Consider the following 18,868-nt stretch of genomic DNA (forward strand, 5'->3'; position numbering starts at 1 on the left):
TTCCAGCTTACGCAGATTGTGCAGACGCAGTATGGTCATGCCTGTGCCTGAAGCGGGGCGGAGCCTTGATCTTATTACCCATAAGCCCTTGTTGATAATCTTTGGGGGGGCCTCACTTGGCAAGGGTTGGACTAGAGGATGGCCTGGGAAGCCTAATTAGGATCAAGAAGTGTCCCTCTTAGTTAAGTATTTCTCTTTGTACCCAAGGTTTGCCTCAGCTACACTTTAAGCAGCTTGGAGTTGAAACAGTCAAGTGCAGCTGATGATTTTAATTGGTTCAATTCCAAGCTGCATAAAGTTTGCATCAACTAAAAATGATTAGCAACCCATTGACCATCCTTAAGAACAGTCATAACCAAGACAACTGCCATAGAGGCCCGGATTTGCTAGTGCCTAGGGCGACAAATGAGCAACAGATAAGAATGGGCATCCTGCACTCAGGCAGTCAATGAGTGCCAGCCGCCATCAAACAAACCCCACCGATCCGCAGCTGCCCTGGTTCCTGTGCATATTGCGGGCAGCTACACACTCTGCAATACAGAGCAGGCTGGGGCAGCTGCAGAGTCACTCACCTCATTGAACTCCAGCGGCGATTCCTATCATGTGACTCGCCGGTAATGTGCCAGTGAGTCACATGATAGGAATCGCCGGCTGGAGAGAGAGGCGCACAGTAGAATGATGGAGGGGAGAGGATGTAATTTCGGCACTGGAGCCATATTGACAGATTTGTCCTTCGCTTTTGTTCTAAAGACCATTAAAGTTTTTGGAATTCAACTAACGGTACTTCCCATACTAGCATCAACTGTCACAAGTAGAAGGCAGAAAAAAACTTTCCAGTGAGAATGCAGGCAGCAAAAATAACCCCACGGTGATGCTAACATTTTAATGCACTATCCACACGGTTTTGCACATTGACTTTTGCTTTATGTACAGCATAAAAATATAGCTTTATTTATCACGGCATGGCTAAATGTCTAAACATCTACTTGGCTTTGGTTATTGCATTAGATCATTTTGTGCTTAAAGTAGCTTATAACTAAGAACCATTATTATGACTTGTCTTAAAGTGATCCTAAAGTGAGAAGGATCTAGAGGCTGACACTTTTTCTTTTTTTTTAACCTGGCCAATCAAACATGAATGGAAGTGAATGTGATTGGCTTATTTCCTAGCAGGGGCATAACTAGAAATCACCGGGGCCCCCCTGCAAAAATGTGGATGTGGCCCCCCCTCCCCCCCCCCCCCTCAGGCCTGTTCAGGGCTGTTTTTGGGGGTAGGAGGGGTTGCAGCATGAGGAGAGAGCGTCGCCACCTACATAGGTGGGGAGGGGGGACAGTCCCCCCCTCCCTCACCTCGTTCTCTTCCCTCAGTGCGCTCCCTTTGTGCAATTTCAGTGGCAGCAGGCGGCGGCAGGAACACATTCCTCCATACACCACGGAGGTCCGTTCTATAAGTGCCTCACGCTACTTCCTGTTTAAACAGGAAGTAGTGTCAGACACTTAGCGGAACCTCCGGAATGTGGAACGCATGGAGGTATGTGTTCCTGCTGACGCTCGCTGCCAATGATAATTGCAGGAGGGGAGCGTGCTGAGGGAAGAGCCCGAGGTGAGGGAGGGGTGGTAGTGTCCTCCCTCCCCACCGATGCTCTCTCCTCATGCTGCGACCCCTCCTGCCCCCCAAAATGGTCCTGAGCCGGCTCCAGGGGAGCCCCGGGCCCCCCTGCGATTGCAGGGGCTGCAGCCCCCGTTGTTACGCCCCTGTTTCCTAGGATGAGCTCACATTACTTAAAGGATGTGAGCTGCATACTGGTTCTGTGTCGTTAAGTGTCAGAAACAGAACAGCAACGGGACAGAGAGACAACTGCCATTTTTTTTAAAGAAAATAAAATGGTGACTACTTTATCTTTCTCACTACTGGGCTACTTTAAAAAAAAAGGTATCAACAAGTTAACAGCGAATGATAAACACTACAGAACATCTTGCACACAAGGAAAGAATGATGTGCAATGTTTCCTTAGGTACTCTTCATAACATACACTCCTATTTACAGATGTCACAAAACATGAACAGGACTAGGGGAAGATATGTCCATATTTTGTGATGTAAGGTAATGTAGGTGTCACAGCTTAGGCACGTTTTTACAAAAAATACATAATTCCTAAGAGCTGCTTTGGAGGAGGGTTTAGTGTTAGGAGGTGAAACAGACTATTTGGGTACAAGCAACGCCGGGGGAATTTGGGGGAGTTGGTGGGAAGTGGTTTGTGTTAGGGGGAGGGTTCTCGTAAGGCATATATAGGGCAGGGGTTGATTGATACCTGGGTTACAGAGGGGCAAAGTAGAATATTGGAAACTAGTTACTGATATTCTACTATAGCATAATTAGTTTGGTTGAAAAAAGACGTCCATCCATCCATCCATCCATCAAGCTCAACCAGAAGAAACCATAGCGGATAATAGAATATCTGTAAAATTACCAAATTTCTATTACTACTATTTTGTGCCAATTTTTCTTTGTGCCTTTTTGCATAGACACGTTAGGAGGAGGATAGAGTTGGGGATGAGGAGAGGGGTTATTGTTAGGCGGTAGGAGAGAGGGTTAGTGTTAGGCATTAGGAGGGGGGTTAGTGTTAGGTATTAGGAGGGGAGGTTAGTGTTAGGCATTAGGATGGTAGGTAAGTGTTGGGCATTAGGAGAGGGGTTAGTGTTGGGCATTAGGAGGGGGGTTAGTGTCGGGCATTAGGAGGAGGTTAGTGTCAGGCATTAGGAGGAGGTTAGTGTCGGGCATTAGGAGGAGGTTAGTGTTAGGCATTAGGAGGGGGTTAGTGTTAGGCATTAGGAGGGGAGGTTAGTGCTAGGCATGGGGGGGGGGTTAGTGTTAGGCATTAGGAGGGAGGTTAGTGTTAGGCATTAGAAGGGAGATTAGTGTTAGGCATTAGGAGGGAGATTACTGTTAGGCATTAGGAGGGAAGGTTACTGTTAGGCATTAGGAGGGAGGTTAGTGTCGGGAATTAGGTGGAGGTTAGTGTAAGGCATTAGGAGGGGGTTAGTGTTAGGCATTAACAGTGGGGTTAGTGTTAGGCATTAGAAGGGGAGGTTAGTGTTAGGCATTCGGAGGAGGGCTAGTGTCGGACATTAGCAGGGAGGTTAGTGTTAGACATTAGGAGGGGGGTTAGTGTTAGGTATTAGGAGGGAAGGTTAGTGTTAGGCATTAGGAGGGGGATTAGTGTTAGGGATTAGGAGGGAAGGTTAGTGTTAGGCATTAGAAGGAGGAGTAAAATATTGGTAATGTTGCATTACTGATATTTTCCCTATCGGCATCACTTCAACAGGTGGTGTTGTAATATGTATCCCCCCACCTTCCCACATCTGACAGGATCTGCAGAGGGTAGGCAGGGTCACCAGAGGGCATTGTCGTCTTCATATTATTATATGGATATAAATCATTTGGGTTCTATACACTATGCTCAGCTTCAGAAGCAGAGGTAACATGGCCACATACACACTTTAAATTCACACAACAGGCACATTTGACTTGCTTCTCATTGAGGTTGGGAATACTAGCATGTATGTGTTTGACTCCAGGTTGGCGGCTGGAAGTTCTCACACCTCCGGCTGACACTGAGGTCATGCTCGGTGGAAAGGCAACATTTACGTGCGTGCTAAGTGAAGCTGTGCCAGTAAATGAAGTTGCTTGGTATTTTAACGGATTGCCTATCCAGCCAGATGAATACTGGTCAATGCAAGTGGATGGCAGCCAGTACAGGCTAATTCTCAAAGATGCCCAACCCTTTCACTCCGGAGAAGTGGCTTTTGCTTCGAGAGATGTAGTTGCATCAGCCAAGTTGGCCATTCTGGGTAAGTCCTAAGCCGCCTTGCTCCTTATCAGAGAACTAAGTTATGTGCAACAGCTTAAAGTATAATTATTTCCTCTAAGCTTGCTAAAAGTCATCTTCCATTCATTTTATGAAGAACAATTTCTATCCTGGAAGTCATCTTACATCCTTGTTTTGAAGTGTTACCATCATTACTCCTTGTCAATGTTTTGGTCTTTCAACTTCATAAAGCATAGTCCATTTAATTGAGATAATGTCTTCCTTGAAAATGTATCTTAATGGGTGTATGTTGTGCCTTCAGCCCTTCCTGATCCCCCAGAAGAGCCGGAAATCTTAAGTAAGACCAGCCGGTCCGTGACTCTGTCATGGTTCACACCCCTGAGCGATGGTGGCTCCCCGATCATTGGATACAATGTGGAGATGAAATCGCAGGGTGGTGACTGGCAGCAGTGCAACATGGAAATCATTCAAAGCATGGAGTATGTTGTGCAAAACCTCAAACCGGGCGAACCTTACCGTTTTCGCATTTCCTCCATAAACAAATTTGGTGTTGGGGAACCGGTTCACTTACCTCAAACGGTCCAGCTAGGTGAGAGCCTGTAGCCTCGCACCGTTGAGCTTCACAAAGCTGTGTAGACGTTGACTCGCATGGCTTCCTTTGATTAATTGATGCCTTTTTTTGGCCGAAAAAGCTGAAGATGCATTAGAATGTACATCCTCCTTCTTATAAGTCATCCGCTGTTTGGCTACATGAATCTTTCTATGTTGCTTTCATTGGGGCCATGCCTTATTTTAAGTAGTGTTTAGGAGCTTCTCAATTACCTGGTCTTGTGACCACTGTGTGTTAAAAGAAATATGGAGATTCCTTCATAAGGGTATGTGAAGATGGACATTCCAAACATACAGGGCCCAATCCAATTCACTTTTTTTCTCATAGGTGATCTTTTTACGCCTTATCAATAAAATGTGTTTTGAGCTACCAGCATACCAGCAAGCAAGAACATATTTTTGACAGAACTTTGTCTCCTACTTTTTGTTACTTTTTTAAATTGCAGAATGTTGAAAAGTTATTTTAACCTTCCTGGTGGTAGCCCCGAGTTATGCTCGGGGTGGAAAGAAGCCAGGAGCGGTAATACCAAGCCTGACTCATGGTTGTCGCTAGTAGGTCTATGCGGAGCCTTGAGCCCAGGGGGCATTTCAACTCACCTCCCCCCGGGCTCCAGGCGCTGGCAGCCGTTCTCCTTCTGGTCCTCGTAGGCACTGGATCCCTCGGGTAAAAATCGTCGTTTGTCATCTGGCAATCTCACTATGGGGTTACACCACCCAGAGGACTGAGGTTGAATTGCAGCTCTGGATCCCATGGAGTTGAGTAGGTACAGGGCTGCCGCAAATTCTCTATGTAGTATGATAGTTTTTCTCCTGGTTTTCGAGTCTAAAAGGGTGCAAAAAAATTGCACCACTTTTAGACCCTAAAATCTGGAAATAATTATACTGCCAGGGAGGTGGAAAAGAAGATGAAAAATTATTTCCCAGGAGAAAACTTTTGAGAAAAAGTGAATTGGATCGGGCCCACAGTATCTTCCTTGAGTTGCTGGCTCTTAAACCACTCAAGAATCATAGCTGTACGTTGAATTGCCAGAAGAGGGAAACAAAACTCCCTCGATATAATAAGCAATGAGTGTCACTAGGGCTAAGGACAGCAACAGTTCTAAATTGGTTATAGAACTAATCGCCGATACACCAAGGAGATTTGGAACTGTCTACCTTCACACAGCCTAACACGTGTTTAAGTTCAAATTTGCATTAAAACATAGCAACCAAAATTAAACCATGGTAGAAAATATCTGATAGGTTGCTGATATATTCTGCAAATATGAACTTAAACTAAATATTCTGATTTGAACTTGCATGGCGGCTTGTAGGCAATGTTGGTTTTAAGCTTGTTTCCTCCTTGCTATTTGGTGGGTGTTTGGAGGGCTGCAGGGGAAGTATATGTGCTGAGATTGTAAAAAATGCAAAAACTGAAACTCAACTATGACCTTTCCTCTGTGGAAGAAGTATGGGAGCTGGGAGACGTGCCGGCCTACTCAAACTTCATGTTTCTGCAAGAACATCCTAATTTTTGGCTCACTAGATAAACAAGTTCTTTTACAGTATGGATGGATTGAGGATTTATACAGAAGGGAGGAAATAACCAGTGGCGTATCTAGAAGGGTGTAGGCATGGCTCATGCCATGGGCGACCATAGCACCATGGGCGCCATGCTTGCCACTATGCTCCACCCCATGCCTGCCCCTGTGCTGCACCACAATGCCTGCCCCCATGCCTCCCTGTCATTGAGATTATTTGTGTTATCTGGGGAACATGTATACTTAATTTATGTATAAAGGGTGACTTGGCTATTTAATTATTCAATCTTGATGCATCTGGCTATTTATTTTGTTTATCGTGAGGCACCTGACTACTTAATTAATTTATCTGGATTCTTGTGCTTAATATTTTGTTGGGGGGCATGTGTACTTGTTGAATTATCTGGAGGCATGTGACTACTTGATTATTTTATCTGGAGGCATGGAAATATTTGATTATTTTATTTGGAATCATGTGACTATGTATATAATTGGGAGGCACATGGCGACTTAATTCTAATAACTAGGGGACGATAGAGGCACAATTTCAGTATTTGCCATAGGGGCTATAATACCCAGATATGTCCCTGGAAATAACTGGTCTATTTTGTGACATGGATATATTTCTGAAGCAGCGCCTTTCACCGTTGATCTAGAGAATGTATGAAAAAAAAATTTCATTAACGTAAAGGGCAACAGGTTAAAACAAAATGGTGCCAACATTTTGCTTAACAACCTGTATGGATGTATAGATGTAATGGTTGATAAAATGCCATGCTATTCGTTTTCTTATTTGTGGTTTGTAGTTTTTTTGATTCATAGTTACAATCTGTTACAGTTGAACAGGAAGTCTGCGGATCTGTGCCCTGAGTTTTTCATCCTCAGTGTATGCGAGAATGACTTTTGGTTCCCCTGAAAAAACTCTCCATGTTGTAATTTTTTCACTGATGATTTGCAGCTGTGACACAAAAATATGATGAGTTGCTTTGGTAAAAAGCACAAATGCTTCCCACACACAGGCCCAGGGCTGCAGTGCTTAAAAGAAAAACTGTTCTAATTTAAGTTAAAAACTGGGGTTCACTGATATGACATACATATGACCAAAGAAGGGGGCTGGCCTGAGTCTTACTCCATAAGAAAAAAGACAATTCAGAGCAAAAAAGAATTGCACTGAAGTCACTCATTGATCAATCGTAAAATAGCAACCACACAGGTTTGCTTTAACTTTAAGCTCCACCCGAACCTTTTCTGAAAGATTAGAAAAGATTTATTTAAAGCACAACTCCAGGAAAATATTTATTTTTGGTTTTAGGTTGCATGGAAAGGGGTTAGAAGCTCTTTTGGTATTTTACTCCTGTCATGGGCCCCATCTTTGAGATTTTCTTCCTGCTTTCTGCCCTGACAGGAAGTACATAGGTACATTTCTCCAGCAATCATAGAGAAACAACAAATAGATCTTTTGGTGGGGAAGAGTTAGAACTTAAGTCAAGTCTTTACTGTGGTCCCTTATTTTGTACCTCATTTTTTCCCCATAGGACCACCAAGATTTATATTAAAGCCATGGAGGATGAATGGATAGGAAATGCTGGCATTTATGTCCACATTGTGTAGCCAGACTATTTAAAACTAAAATTAAATGTTTTCCTAGAGTTGAGCTTTAATCCTGACTATTTAGGACTCGATTCACTAAGCTTTATCAAACACTTTATTAAACGTTTGATAATTTACCTCATCGGTAAAATCTAATTTTGAATTCACTAAGGTGTTATATATTTATTTAATGTTTTAACGTAAAACGTTCAATAAATCTACAGTATAACACCTTAGTGAATTCAAAATTAGATTTTACCTGTGAGGTAAATCATCAAACGTTTGATAAAGTGTTTGATAAAGCTTAGTGAATTGAGGCCTATAACCACGAGCAGAGTTTCCTTCAAGCTTCTCACATAACAGCCTTCTGTGAGCCAATCTTCTAAGGTCTCCTCTCAAGAGAGCATCATCCATACAAACTGTGACTTCTCCATGCCAGTGTCCGCAGACATCTGGTAAAGATCTGCTCAAGTTGAGCATGACCTGAAGTTCAGCAAAATCTCAATTCTGACACAAAAAGGGTGGTTTAGGAGAGCATGTTCTAAACATGCTTCTTAAATCCTAACATTGTTTTTACAACTTCACTTTGTGATGTTTTTTTCAGCAGAGGTTTGGTCTTGTGGGTGGCTTCTTGGCTTTTTATGTCTTGGTAATAATACTACGAGAGAGAAGAAAGGGTATCTATACTCAATGATCCTTAGCTTTGTGCTCGATTCAACCTTGGACAATGCATGCCCTGCCTGTGTTGTGTTCAGTGCTGAGCAATATGTCAAGTTAGTATTGATTGACCTGGGTCAGAACTTGTGTTGCATACAATTTAGTATCCATGTTTATAAGCCTGATATTGCTATAACAGGAGGTAAGTGTTACCAACTCTAGAGAAGTATTGGGTTGATTTCTAACTTATTCAAAAAGCTATAGTAAATGAGAACTCCAGCCATAGTTTTAGATAGCATGGGGTAGAGTTAGCACTAATGTCAGGTTTTTCTTGGTAGGTATGTCAGCTGTCCTTAAATAGTCAATAGCAGTGAGACCGCACTTTCTGACCTATTCCACAAAAAACAGGTGAAGCGTGCAGGCCACATATCCCGGGTATCTCAGAATCTTCACAAGAGATTAATGCATAGAGGACCTTCAATATTAATCTTAGTTTATTAGATGCTTAAAAGGACATACAATTAAAAAGAACTGTAGGGCAAGACAGTCCACTGTTTCAGGCTCCCACTTTTTTTCAAGTTGCCCAGTTCTGAGGAAAAACACACACACACACACACACACACACACACACACACACACACACACACACACACACACACACACACACACACACACACACACACACACACACACACACACACACACACACACACACACACACCATATGTACCAGTTATTGGCTGGTGGGCAGGCCTACTTTTGTTTACCAGTGGGGAGAGACTGCATCTGAACGATCGGTTTATTATAGACATTCTGCTGTTTATGCGGCCAGTGGACTTTCACCTCCCTTGAATGGTAAGGCAAATTGGGCATAGATGGTGAGGTTTTATTGTGCTATGTTCATGTTTCTGTTTTGCTACTCTGCCGACCAATAGGAGGGGGTATGTGGACACCTCTGCTGATTGAGTAGCAGTCTCCCATCAGGTCCACTCATTTACTACTTGATCCTGATTGGTACATATTGCGTGTGTGTGTGTGGGTGTGTGAGTGTGTGTGTACAGTGTGTGAGTGTGTGCTGTGTGTGTGTGTGTGTGTGTGTGTGTGTGGTGTGTGTGTGTGGTGTGTGTGTGATGTGTGTGTGTGTGTGTGTGTGGTGTGGTGTGTGTGTGTGGTGTGTGTGTGTGTGTGTGTGTGTGTGTGTGTGTGTGTGTGTGTGTGTGGCGTGTGTGTGTGTATGTGTACAGTGTAGTGTAGTGTGTGTGTGTGTGTGTGTGTGTGTGTGTGTGTGTGTGTGTGTGTGTGTGTGTGTGTGTGTGTGTGTGTGTGTGTGTATTTTTCCGCAGAACTAGGCGTCTTGAAAAAAGGTCGGAGCCTGAAACAGTGGACTGTCTTGCCCTACAGTTTTTTTTAATTGTATGTCCTTTTAAGCATCTCAGTATGAAGCTGTGAGGACCTCTATGAATTAATTTCTTAAATGGTCAATATACAGTAGAGTCCTAGTTATCTGGAACTCCGCTAACCATAAGTCTCAACCAATCTGAACAATTCGCCAGCAGTGCTCACAGTGGTGAAGTCCAAATTCCTTGGCTTTTTGTAGGCCCTGCTGCACTTAAAGACTGTGGTCCAGGCCCCACCCCAGGTTAATATACTATCAGTTACTATATTTTAACATTTAATACTGAGCGCATTGTATGTACTGTGTATAGAATGGGGTATAGTACAATACCAGCTAGGCCTATTTTTAACATTGAGTCTCATGTAACCAGAAAACACACTTATACGGCATCAGTCAATACCTGTTGGCGCATGATAACCGAGACTCTGCTGTAAAAGTTATTTTATCACTGGCATTGTCATCACTGGCATTGTCACTCTTTCACTCATATCCTGCCCCGAGTGACACAGTGGTCACATGACAGGAAGTCATGGGAAATCTTCAGAATTCTGACAGCTATAACAATCCGACAGTGGTTTTAACTCTTCCCAGTCTAAATACAAAATAAAAGCTTGGCTGGCATTCCACCTTGTATTCAGTCTTTTCTGTCTTCTACTCTTAAAAAATATACAATACGCATGGTGAACCTTTTTATGAAAAGTATTTGCAATAACTACATTACACGTTTCCTAACTGGTTTGGCTCTATTGCAGAGCATCCAGTCTCAATAAAGCAACAACTGGAAGACAAAACTGCCAGAGAGGGAGAGGATCTTCATCTGGAGTGTGAATTCTCTAAGGAGTCACGGGAGGTCACCTGGATGAAGGACGATGAGCTTCTCCATCCAGGAAAGAAATTTGAGTTTATTTCTGAAGGAGGAAAGCAGATCCTCATCATTCATAACGTCTGTGCAGCTGACCAGGGCACATATATCTGTGTGACCTCATCTGGTGTTCAAAGTTCTGCAACGGTTTCATTAGAAAGTAAGTTGCTTTCATTTTGGTGAGATTGGGGTTGGTTGAATAAAGAAAGTTAATCTTGACTAAAAAGGTATACAAAACTAATGACCCTTTTGAACTTTCCTGCAGTAAAGCCTCATTAGAATCCTTATCTCACTGTTTCTCATCTCTTTTGTGTAACGATCGGTGTAACACAGAGAGGGTCTGATTATTGGTGATCTGCAGTATCACCAAGAATACAGATATATACCTGATTATTGACGATCTGCAGTATCACCAATAATCAGATATATTACTAACCTCTGAACACCTGAGAGATGAGTGTTTGGTGCAACAGTAATACTTTGAGAACAATATCAGGAGGACAGGTACAAAGGCAGTAAGGAGTACTGCTGGAGCAAGTACCTTCCAGCAGCCTGAGACTCTCCCGCAGGGAGGAGTCAGATTGGGAGAGGGAAGGACCAGAGCGTGAGTGACACCAAAAGGAGGATGTCACTGACTGGCCTGTGAACTATCTCTTAACTGAGGAGATAGCTCTCAAGGTCGGACAAGCCAGGTCGGCAACACACGGACATACAAAGTACAAAGACAGGAGGCTGATTCGGTAATCCTAAGGCAAGCAGGGTTTGGCAACAGAGTATCAGATATAGCGAAGTACCAAATCAGTGAACAGAAGAGTGGTCAGGAAAGCAGAAGGTCATAACAGATAATAAACAATGCCTAGTCTTGGGTGTGGGCTCCGTGATCATCAACACCCTGGAACTAGTCTGAAGTATAACAGAATGATAACACAGGTTCCTAATCTTTGGGTGTGAGGTCCTTGATCATCAACACCCTGGGACTAGTCTGAAGTATAACAGAATGATAACACAGATTCCTAATCAATCTTTGGGTGTGAGGTCCTTGATCATCAACACCCTGGGACTAGTCTGAAGTATAACAGAATGATAACACAGATTCTGACAATAAGGTCTGAGTGCTTCCACGTAGTGATCGCAACGGCAGACAACCAGCGAATGACCAGCACCCAGTATATATAGCCCAGCGTTCTCCAGCGCCTCCCCTAAGTGCTGGACCAATGGGAACTGGTACAATCGTCAGCTGACCGGCTTGGTCAGCTGACTCCCTTCTGGCTGTCATAAAAGTTCTGCCTCTCAGCGTGCGCGCGCGCGCGTGCTTCTGAACCTGTGTGGACTATCCATCCCAGCCACACCAGACATGTCTTGCGTACCACCCACCGCGCTGGACGCGGAAACCGCCGCACCGCTATCAAGGCATGCGGCGGTTTCTCCGCGTTCGGCCATACTAGCAGATGTAGGCCCACGCGTGCAGACTGACGCGTTGGACGCGGAAACAGCCGCCTTACTCTGAGCGCACGCGGCGGCTTTTCCGCGTTTTCTCACATTTTGGCTTCTATCCATTATTCAGGAAACTGGATTGAATTCAACAAGCTGTTAAACTCTTTTGCATAAATACCAACTCAATTTTCTTAACTCTTGCTGTACAGGAAAACAGAAAGGGACTTTAGAAGATTTCTTAGTAGGGCTAGTACTATAGGTGTATTTGTTTATCTCATCATGTAACATGTCACTTCAGGTACACTTTAATAATAGTAGTTTGCAGGTGCATTACCACAACTGCAGAGGAGACCTAACATATCAAATTTAGCAAGTTTAATCTTTCATATTTTGCATGAATAATTAAAAACGTTATCACCCCTAAATGTAATCCTACTGATACTATATATTACTAATTTGGCATTTTTTGGCAAAAAAAGTAAGGTTTTGGAGGTTGTGGCAGGAGTATTACACTTACTTTAAAAAAGTTCCATAATTATGTATAGTTCTCTTGCCTGTCTGTAACTACTGGTCCATAGCTTTCATAGTCGTTTTGGTTGAGGGCATTTCTTCTTTCATAGTTGACTTTCATCCTTTGGTTTTAATTTGTTTTTTCTCTAGTTCGTACTATTACAGAGCTGATAACACTCCAGGAGATTTTTGGTGTTGCCCAAAAGCAATCTGGCCTTGGAGTTGGAGAAGAAGATAGCTCACAGCCAAGTTTGCCACCTGAAGCTGCAGAAGAAGGTGACCTCCACTTACTGTGGGAAGCATTGGCCAAAAAGAGGAGAATGAGCAAAGAACCTACCTTAGATTCCATCTGTGAAGTCCCAGAAGAAGATGATAAGCACAAGCTGAAAAAAGAAGCTGATTTTTCAGGCTATACGTCTGAAGACGTTACAAAAAACAGTGAAGCTGATTTCTCCCTTACAAGCTCAGATGATGAGTCCCGAGCTGGGACACCATCTCTGGTATCCTATCTCAAAAAAGCTGGCCAGTCCTCCCTCACGTATGGATCTAAAATACAGACCATATCTACCAAAAAATTCTTCAAACACTTCGAAACAACAACAGCTCCTGAAGTTAAGGAGATTAAAAAGCCAGAGGAAGAGCCTTTTTCACCAGAAATGATTGATGATGATGATCCGGAACTGGAGAAAGCAGCTACAAAAATTCAAGCTGCCTTCAAGGGATACAAGGCTCGAAAGGTGATCAAGCAACAAGAATGCCCCTTATTTGCAGAGACCTTCAAAGACATGTCCGTAGAGCCAGGTGGAACTGTTCATCTCGAGTGTGTGTCAATCAGCAAGAGTGACATTATTGCTCGTTGGCTGAAAGACGGCAAGGAGCTTTCAGATGGGCGTCATTATCATATTGACAACTACAGTGATGGTACCTGCTCTTTAATTATTACTGCTGTAGAACTTCAAGACACTGGAACCTATACATGTGAAGCTTTAAGCAAATTCGGAACGGTGTCCCACAGCGCAAAGTTGGTAGTGGGTGGAGGTGTTCAAGATGTCCCACATAAGCCAATTCACATTCCGGCAAAATCATCTAGTACAGATAGCGACACGGAGAGTTCCTCTGGAAGTGAGCTAGATGATGCCTTCAGAAAAGCAGGAAGGAGACTACACAAAATCTTTAAATCAAAATCTTCTCTTGAAATGTCCGACGTGGAAGAGGAGCTTTTTGTAAGTGCCGATGAAGGCGAAATGCCACCTATTGACCACCAAACCTATCGGGAAGATGACAAATACATCTACATCAAATTTGAAATCATGACTGAAGCTACAGTGGCTGCCACCAGGTTCAGAGAAATGTTTTCTGCCATGGGCATCCCGGTTAAGATTGACATTCTTGACCATGGTCCGAAAAAGATCGAATTACGAATAATGAAGGTGGAGACAGGAACCACAGAGCAGCAGCGACTCCAGGCCAAGCAGCAGATGACTTTAATGACATCAGACACAGGTCAGTACGATTATCATCTTTTTTGGGGCAGGGTTATATAGTTTATAAAAAGAGCTAGAACATATGCCTGAGATTTGCATCTGTTTCTTTTTAAAGGGGAACTTCAGCCTAAACAAACATACTGTCATTAAATTACATTAGCTATGTTAATTAAAATAAATAGGTAATATAATCTCTTACTCACCCTGTTTTAAAGGAACAGGCAAATGTTTGTGATTTCATGGGGGCAGGCATCTTTTTCATGGGGGCAGCAATCTTTTTGGTTGAAAGGAGGTGACAGGGAGCATGAGACACAGTTTCAACTGTCCTGTGTCCTGATCACCCCCTCCCAGCTGCACACGCTAGGCTTCAAATCTCAAATTCAAAATAAAATAAAAAAAATTGCAACAAAACAGCAGAAGGAGAACAAACAACATCAGAAATCCCATCATGCTTTGCACAGGATCAGGGTAAAAATGCCCGGGCAGCTTTCTTCTGTGCAGCTAAAAATGAGGCTTCGGTAAGAAAAACAAAGTTCTGATGCTGTGAAACTGTTAAAGAAACACCAGGCCTTTTCAATGCTGCTGAGTAGATTTTTAGTCTGGAGGTTCACTGTAAAGATATTTTCTCATTACTTGTTGTGCCAGTGATTAGAAAGTGAAGAACATCTTTAACAATGGATGGCAAAAGTATAAATAGAAACACAATATTCTTTAGTAGAACGGGGGTAGAATTCAGAGCTCTGCCACATTTTTTTCTTTCATCTGATTAGAGAGAGATCTGTCGGCTGCCTACATACACCGCAGGCCGATTCCTGATCAATTTCAAGCGGAAATTGATCAGAAATCAAACTTGTGACGCAGAATCCACCGCCTCACTGGCCCAAAGCTTTCCCCCCTGATGTCAAATGTGCCCCCCTGTCCGGTGCACTATACCTGTCCATCTCCAGCACTGGCTCCGGGCTCCATCCATAAACGCACCACACGTGGTTTCCGGGGTAACGTGGGCACATGTGTGATATCACACACCCACGTGTACGCTGGCAACAACGTGAGGTGCGTGTATGGAGACAGCCTGGAGCCAGCAGCGGACATGTACGGGTAAAGTATAGCGCACTGGGGGGCGCATTTGACATAAGGGGGACCGTGCTCGTCCCAACTTTGCTGCGCCCCGATCAACCATGACAACCCAACATCTTACAGCATATCCAATCGACATGCTCGGCCTGAAATTGGTTGCATCGTCTATCGGACATGCACTTGGCAGCACCGATTTTCATTCAATTCGATAATAATTATCGAATCGGATAGTTGATCAGCTGCCAAATCAATAGATGTATGACCACCTTAACTCTTTTCTGTACCAACGGCACCACTGTTGTAAATTCATCACCTGTTAATTACCGGTGTCAGAAGTCTGGTGGTGTAGACAAGGTGGACATGGGGAAAATCTTAATTAAATTAATAACTTGTACAAATTACTGTTGATGAAAACAGAGAGTAATTTTATACTTTGCTTGTTTCTGCCCAAACCTGGTCATTAAGCTCCTTTTAATTCCTCAGTCCGAATATTTTTGTAAAATAAACAGGTGATAAACAGCTCTGCAAGCTTGTGCTTCCTCTAGCTGACACTGTTCTTCTCTGAGGGCCAGATTTATCAAAGCATTATCGACAGTTTTTTCTTCTAAAACTGTTCTAACCAGCAGAAGAACTGTTCTGCATGATAGTAAGAAACTTCCCAAAGCCTATGTAATAGCGGCAGTTTAGCGTGGATTTCTAGAGCTACACTACAGTTAAGAAAAGTGCAAATCCATTCCTTAACTGCTGCAGATTAAAGAGAAACTGTAACGACAAAACGGCCCCTGAGGGGTACTCACCTCGGGTGGGGGAAGCCTCAGGATCCTAATGAGGCTTCCCACGCCGTCCTGCGTCCCTCGGGGGTCTCGCTGTAGCCCTCCGTACAGCGGTGACGCAATATTTACCTTCCTGGCTCCTGCGCAGGCGCTCTGATGGCTGTCGGCGCCGAAGTAGGCGGAAATACCCGATCGCCGTCGGGTCTGCTCTACTGCGCAGGCGCAAGTTTCCAGCGCCTGCGCAGTAGAGCGGACCCGACGGAGATCGGGTATTTCCGTCTATTTCCGTGCCGAAAGTCGCCACAGCGCCCCCGCTGGAGCCAGCAAAGGTAAATATTGAACTGACAGTCGGCACAGTCGCCGGCTGTTCGGAGGGCTGCGGCGAGACCCCCGTGGGACAGAGGACGGCGTGGGAAGCCTCATTAGGATCCCGAGGCTTCCCCCACCCGAGGTGAGTACCCCCCAGGGGATGTTTTTCATGTTACAGAGTCTCTTTAAGAATTGCTCATTAGCAGTTCTACAGATAAGGCTAGATGTGATTTGTGAAGGGCTCCTCCCCCCTCACTCAGAGCCTGCTGACAGCAGGTGTGTTGGTTACCTCAGCAACAGCAATTCCCCTCACACACTGCACTGGCTGAGAGACCTTCCTAGCTCCTTCTATTCCCTACAGTTTAAGAATGAATCTGCACTATCTAGTGATTTCTTAGGATGTCTGAGACAGTTCTGCACGGATTTCTAAAAACCTACTAATATTTTGTCTCAGACACTCTCGATAAATCTGGCCCTATAGTGGTAGAGTGCAGTCTGGCCCCACCCATCTGTATTCTGGGCAGATTTGCTTTGTATTTTGACAGGTCTAGACATGTCTCTGAGTTGCTCCCAGTAGTGCTAATTTGCATATGTTTAATAATGCTACTATCAGAAAGGATCACTTGACCTGAGGTAGTAGCTGAGATTTAATGTACTAGAAGTAGCGAGAGAATATATACAAATTTTAGAATTTATTTCTGTTACAGGAGATAGCTACCTATAAATGTGTGTAAGAATGCCTAGAGTTCAACTTTAAATTCATAAAACAATGTGTATTCCCCCCTAAGTTCATTTAATTATATCAGAATTATTTTGTTCCTTTTAAAGCCCCTATATTTATCACTGAGCTCCAAAACCAGGAGGTCCAAGATGGCTACCCGGTAAGCTTTGACTGTGTCGTGATTGGCAAGCCGATGCCGACAGTGCGCTGGTTTAAAGATGGGAGGGTGATAGAAGAGGATGACCATTATATGATCAACGAGGACCAGGAGGGCTGCCACCAGCTCATTATAACTGCTGTTGTGCCTCCGGACATGGGTGTCTACCGATGTCTAGCCGAAAACAGGATGGGCGTGGCATCTACCAAGGCAGAGCTGAGAGTCGACAGTAAGTGACACACTACTTATGCTTTATAGATAGTTCTATTTTTTTTAAATGGTACCCTGGTCCTGATCAGATATCTCGCTCAAATGACAAAAAGCCTTTTGATTTCTCTGTACAGAGTTACCAGTAGCAGAGAGAGAGGGACTGAATGAATCTCAGGACTCAGGAGCTGATGCTGTACTGACTAGGATGAGTGCCTTCTCTCACTGACTCATTCATTACTGTGGTTCTTTGAATCATTGAGCTGAAGGAAATGAATGAATCAGTCAGTAAATCAGTTATGTGTCGAGTCAGGCGCTTCTGCTGCTGTTGCTGTGTAAACTGATACCTGAGTGAGCTGAGAGGCATTTCTTCTCTCACTACTCAGTGCAGCAGCGCCCTTCTCTCCTCCTGCCGCTCTAGGCAAGAATTGATACCTGCCTGATGGCTCAGACGCCTCTGCATCTGATAGTGTTTAACAATTTGCCTTATATCTCCACCTACACAGAATAGTGATGATCATAATCAGCTAATTACGTCCATGCCTAATTTTTATTTGTAAATTCAATTGATTTTGGGTAATCATTCACAATTTTGCATAATTTTTGTGTAATTTTGTGCCGACTTTGGCGGTGAATAGCAAAGCCCCTCGCCACGATCTCTGCTGTAGCATATCCTGTCAGTTGCAGTGGAACTGCAACCAGGAAGTTCTGATTTCTCTGCTTGCATTCGGTTGTTTAGTTTTGATTGCATTCGCAATGAGTATCATTGCCATCTGCAATCACTCTACAGTTCAGAGCAGCTCAGGATGCTGTCATGAATCCAGTTGAACTGCAGCCAGACAGCTCTGAATTCCCTACATGCATGTTGCTGCATAATATTGCATGCATTTGAAATGAGTGTCCTTTCTATCTGCAATTAGAGTTACAGAGAACCCAGCAAGCTCACGGAGAACCAGAATTTCTAGGAGTGTGTAAGGGTCTACAATGGACCAAAAAGCCTTCTTACTAAAATGCTACGGAAAACAAAAGTTTGCTTTCTTAAAACAGAAAGTATTTGCGATAATTCAGGTTGGAGTGAGCTCCGAGACGTTTCCCACAATGCATCACTGTTGAATATGCAAATTATCCATTGTTGTCCCTGCAAGCTAGCCACACCTCCAGATCCACTGGAATGCAATGATGTGTCAGGAACTGGAGGTGTGGCTGGCTTGCAGGGACAACAGTGGATACTTTGCATATTTCAGCAGTGATGCACTGGGAGACATTTCGGAGATCACTCCAACCTGAATTATTGCAAATACTTTCTGTTTTAAGAAAGCATACTTTTGTCTTCAATCTGCAATCAGCCTGCAGTCTTCAATCAGAGAAACACTGGATTGAATGATTACCATTCAGCTGTGTTGGAATTTGCATACTTGTACTGATTGGGTGATGTCCATATAAAAGCCTCTTTTGCCCTTGACACTTTGCCTATCATAGCGTTCACCTTTGCCATGGCTGTTTGCTGGGTCTCATGTCTCTATTGCATTTACCTTGTCCTGCTTCCTTGAGGATGGTTGCTGTTCCTGCATGGGCAAACAGTAAAGTCCTTTCAGTCCTGCTAGCTTGGACACAGCTTTCACTGCAGTAGTGATTGGCTAGCGCTCCTGCTAAATCTGATCCTGTGGACATGACTATAGCAGCGGTTGCTATTTTCGCTCTTTCTTGTTCTGTCTTGTTTGTGTGGATGTTT

At 43.7% G+C, this 18,868-nt stretch overlaps 1 protein-coding gene across 16 annotated transcripts in view; it reads left to right on the plus strand.

The window, feature by feature from the left end:
• Nucleotides 1-18,868, plus strand: part of OBSCN (obscurin, cytoskeletal calmodulin and titin-interacting RhoGEF) — a 511,999-nt gene that overhangs the window by 271,934 nt on the left and 221,197 nt on the right. For 12 of the 16 annotated variants that reach the window (XM_068235137.1, XM_068235144.1, XM_068235148.1 and 9 more), the window contains 5 exons: nucleotides 3,580-3,852; nucleotides 4,132-4,419; nucleotides 10,355-10,624; nucleotides 12,559-13,911; nucleotides 16,880-17,158. In XM_068235137.1, coding sequence (XP_068091238.1) covers nucleotides 3,580-3,852; nucleotides 4,132-4,419; nucleotides 10,355-10,624; nucleotides 12,559-13,911; nucleotides 16,880-17,158 — 2,463 coding nt within the window. The remainder of the gene's footprint in view (nucleotides 1-3,579; nucleotides 3,853-4,131; nucleotides 4,420-10,354; nucleotides 10,625-12,558; nucleotides 13,912-16,879; nucleotides 17,159-18,868) is intronic. The other 4 variants (XM_068235145.1, XM_068235149.1, XM_068235143.1 and 1 more) reach the window with 3 other exon arrangements.

This window comes from Hyperolius riggenbachi, chromosome 5 (assembly GCF_040937935.1).
Source record: "Hyperolius riggenbachi isolate aHypRig1 chromosome 5, aHypRig1.pri, whole genome shotgun sequence".
Lineage (NCBI taxonomy): Eukaryota > Metazoa > Chordata > Amphibia > Anura > Hyperoliidae > Hyperolius > Hyperolius riggenbachi.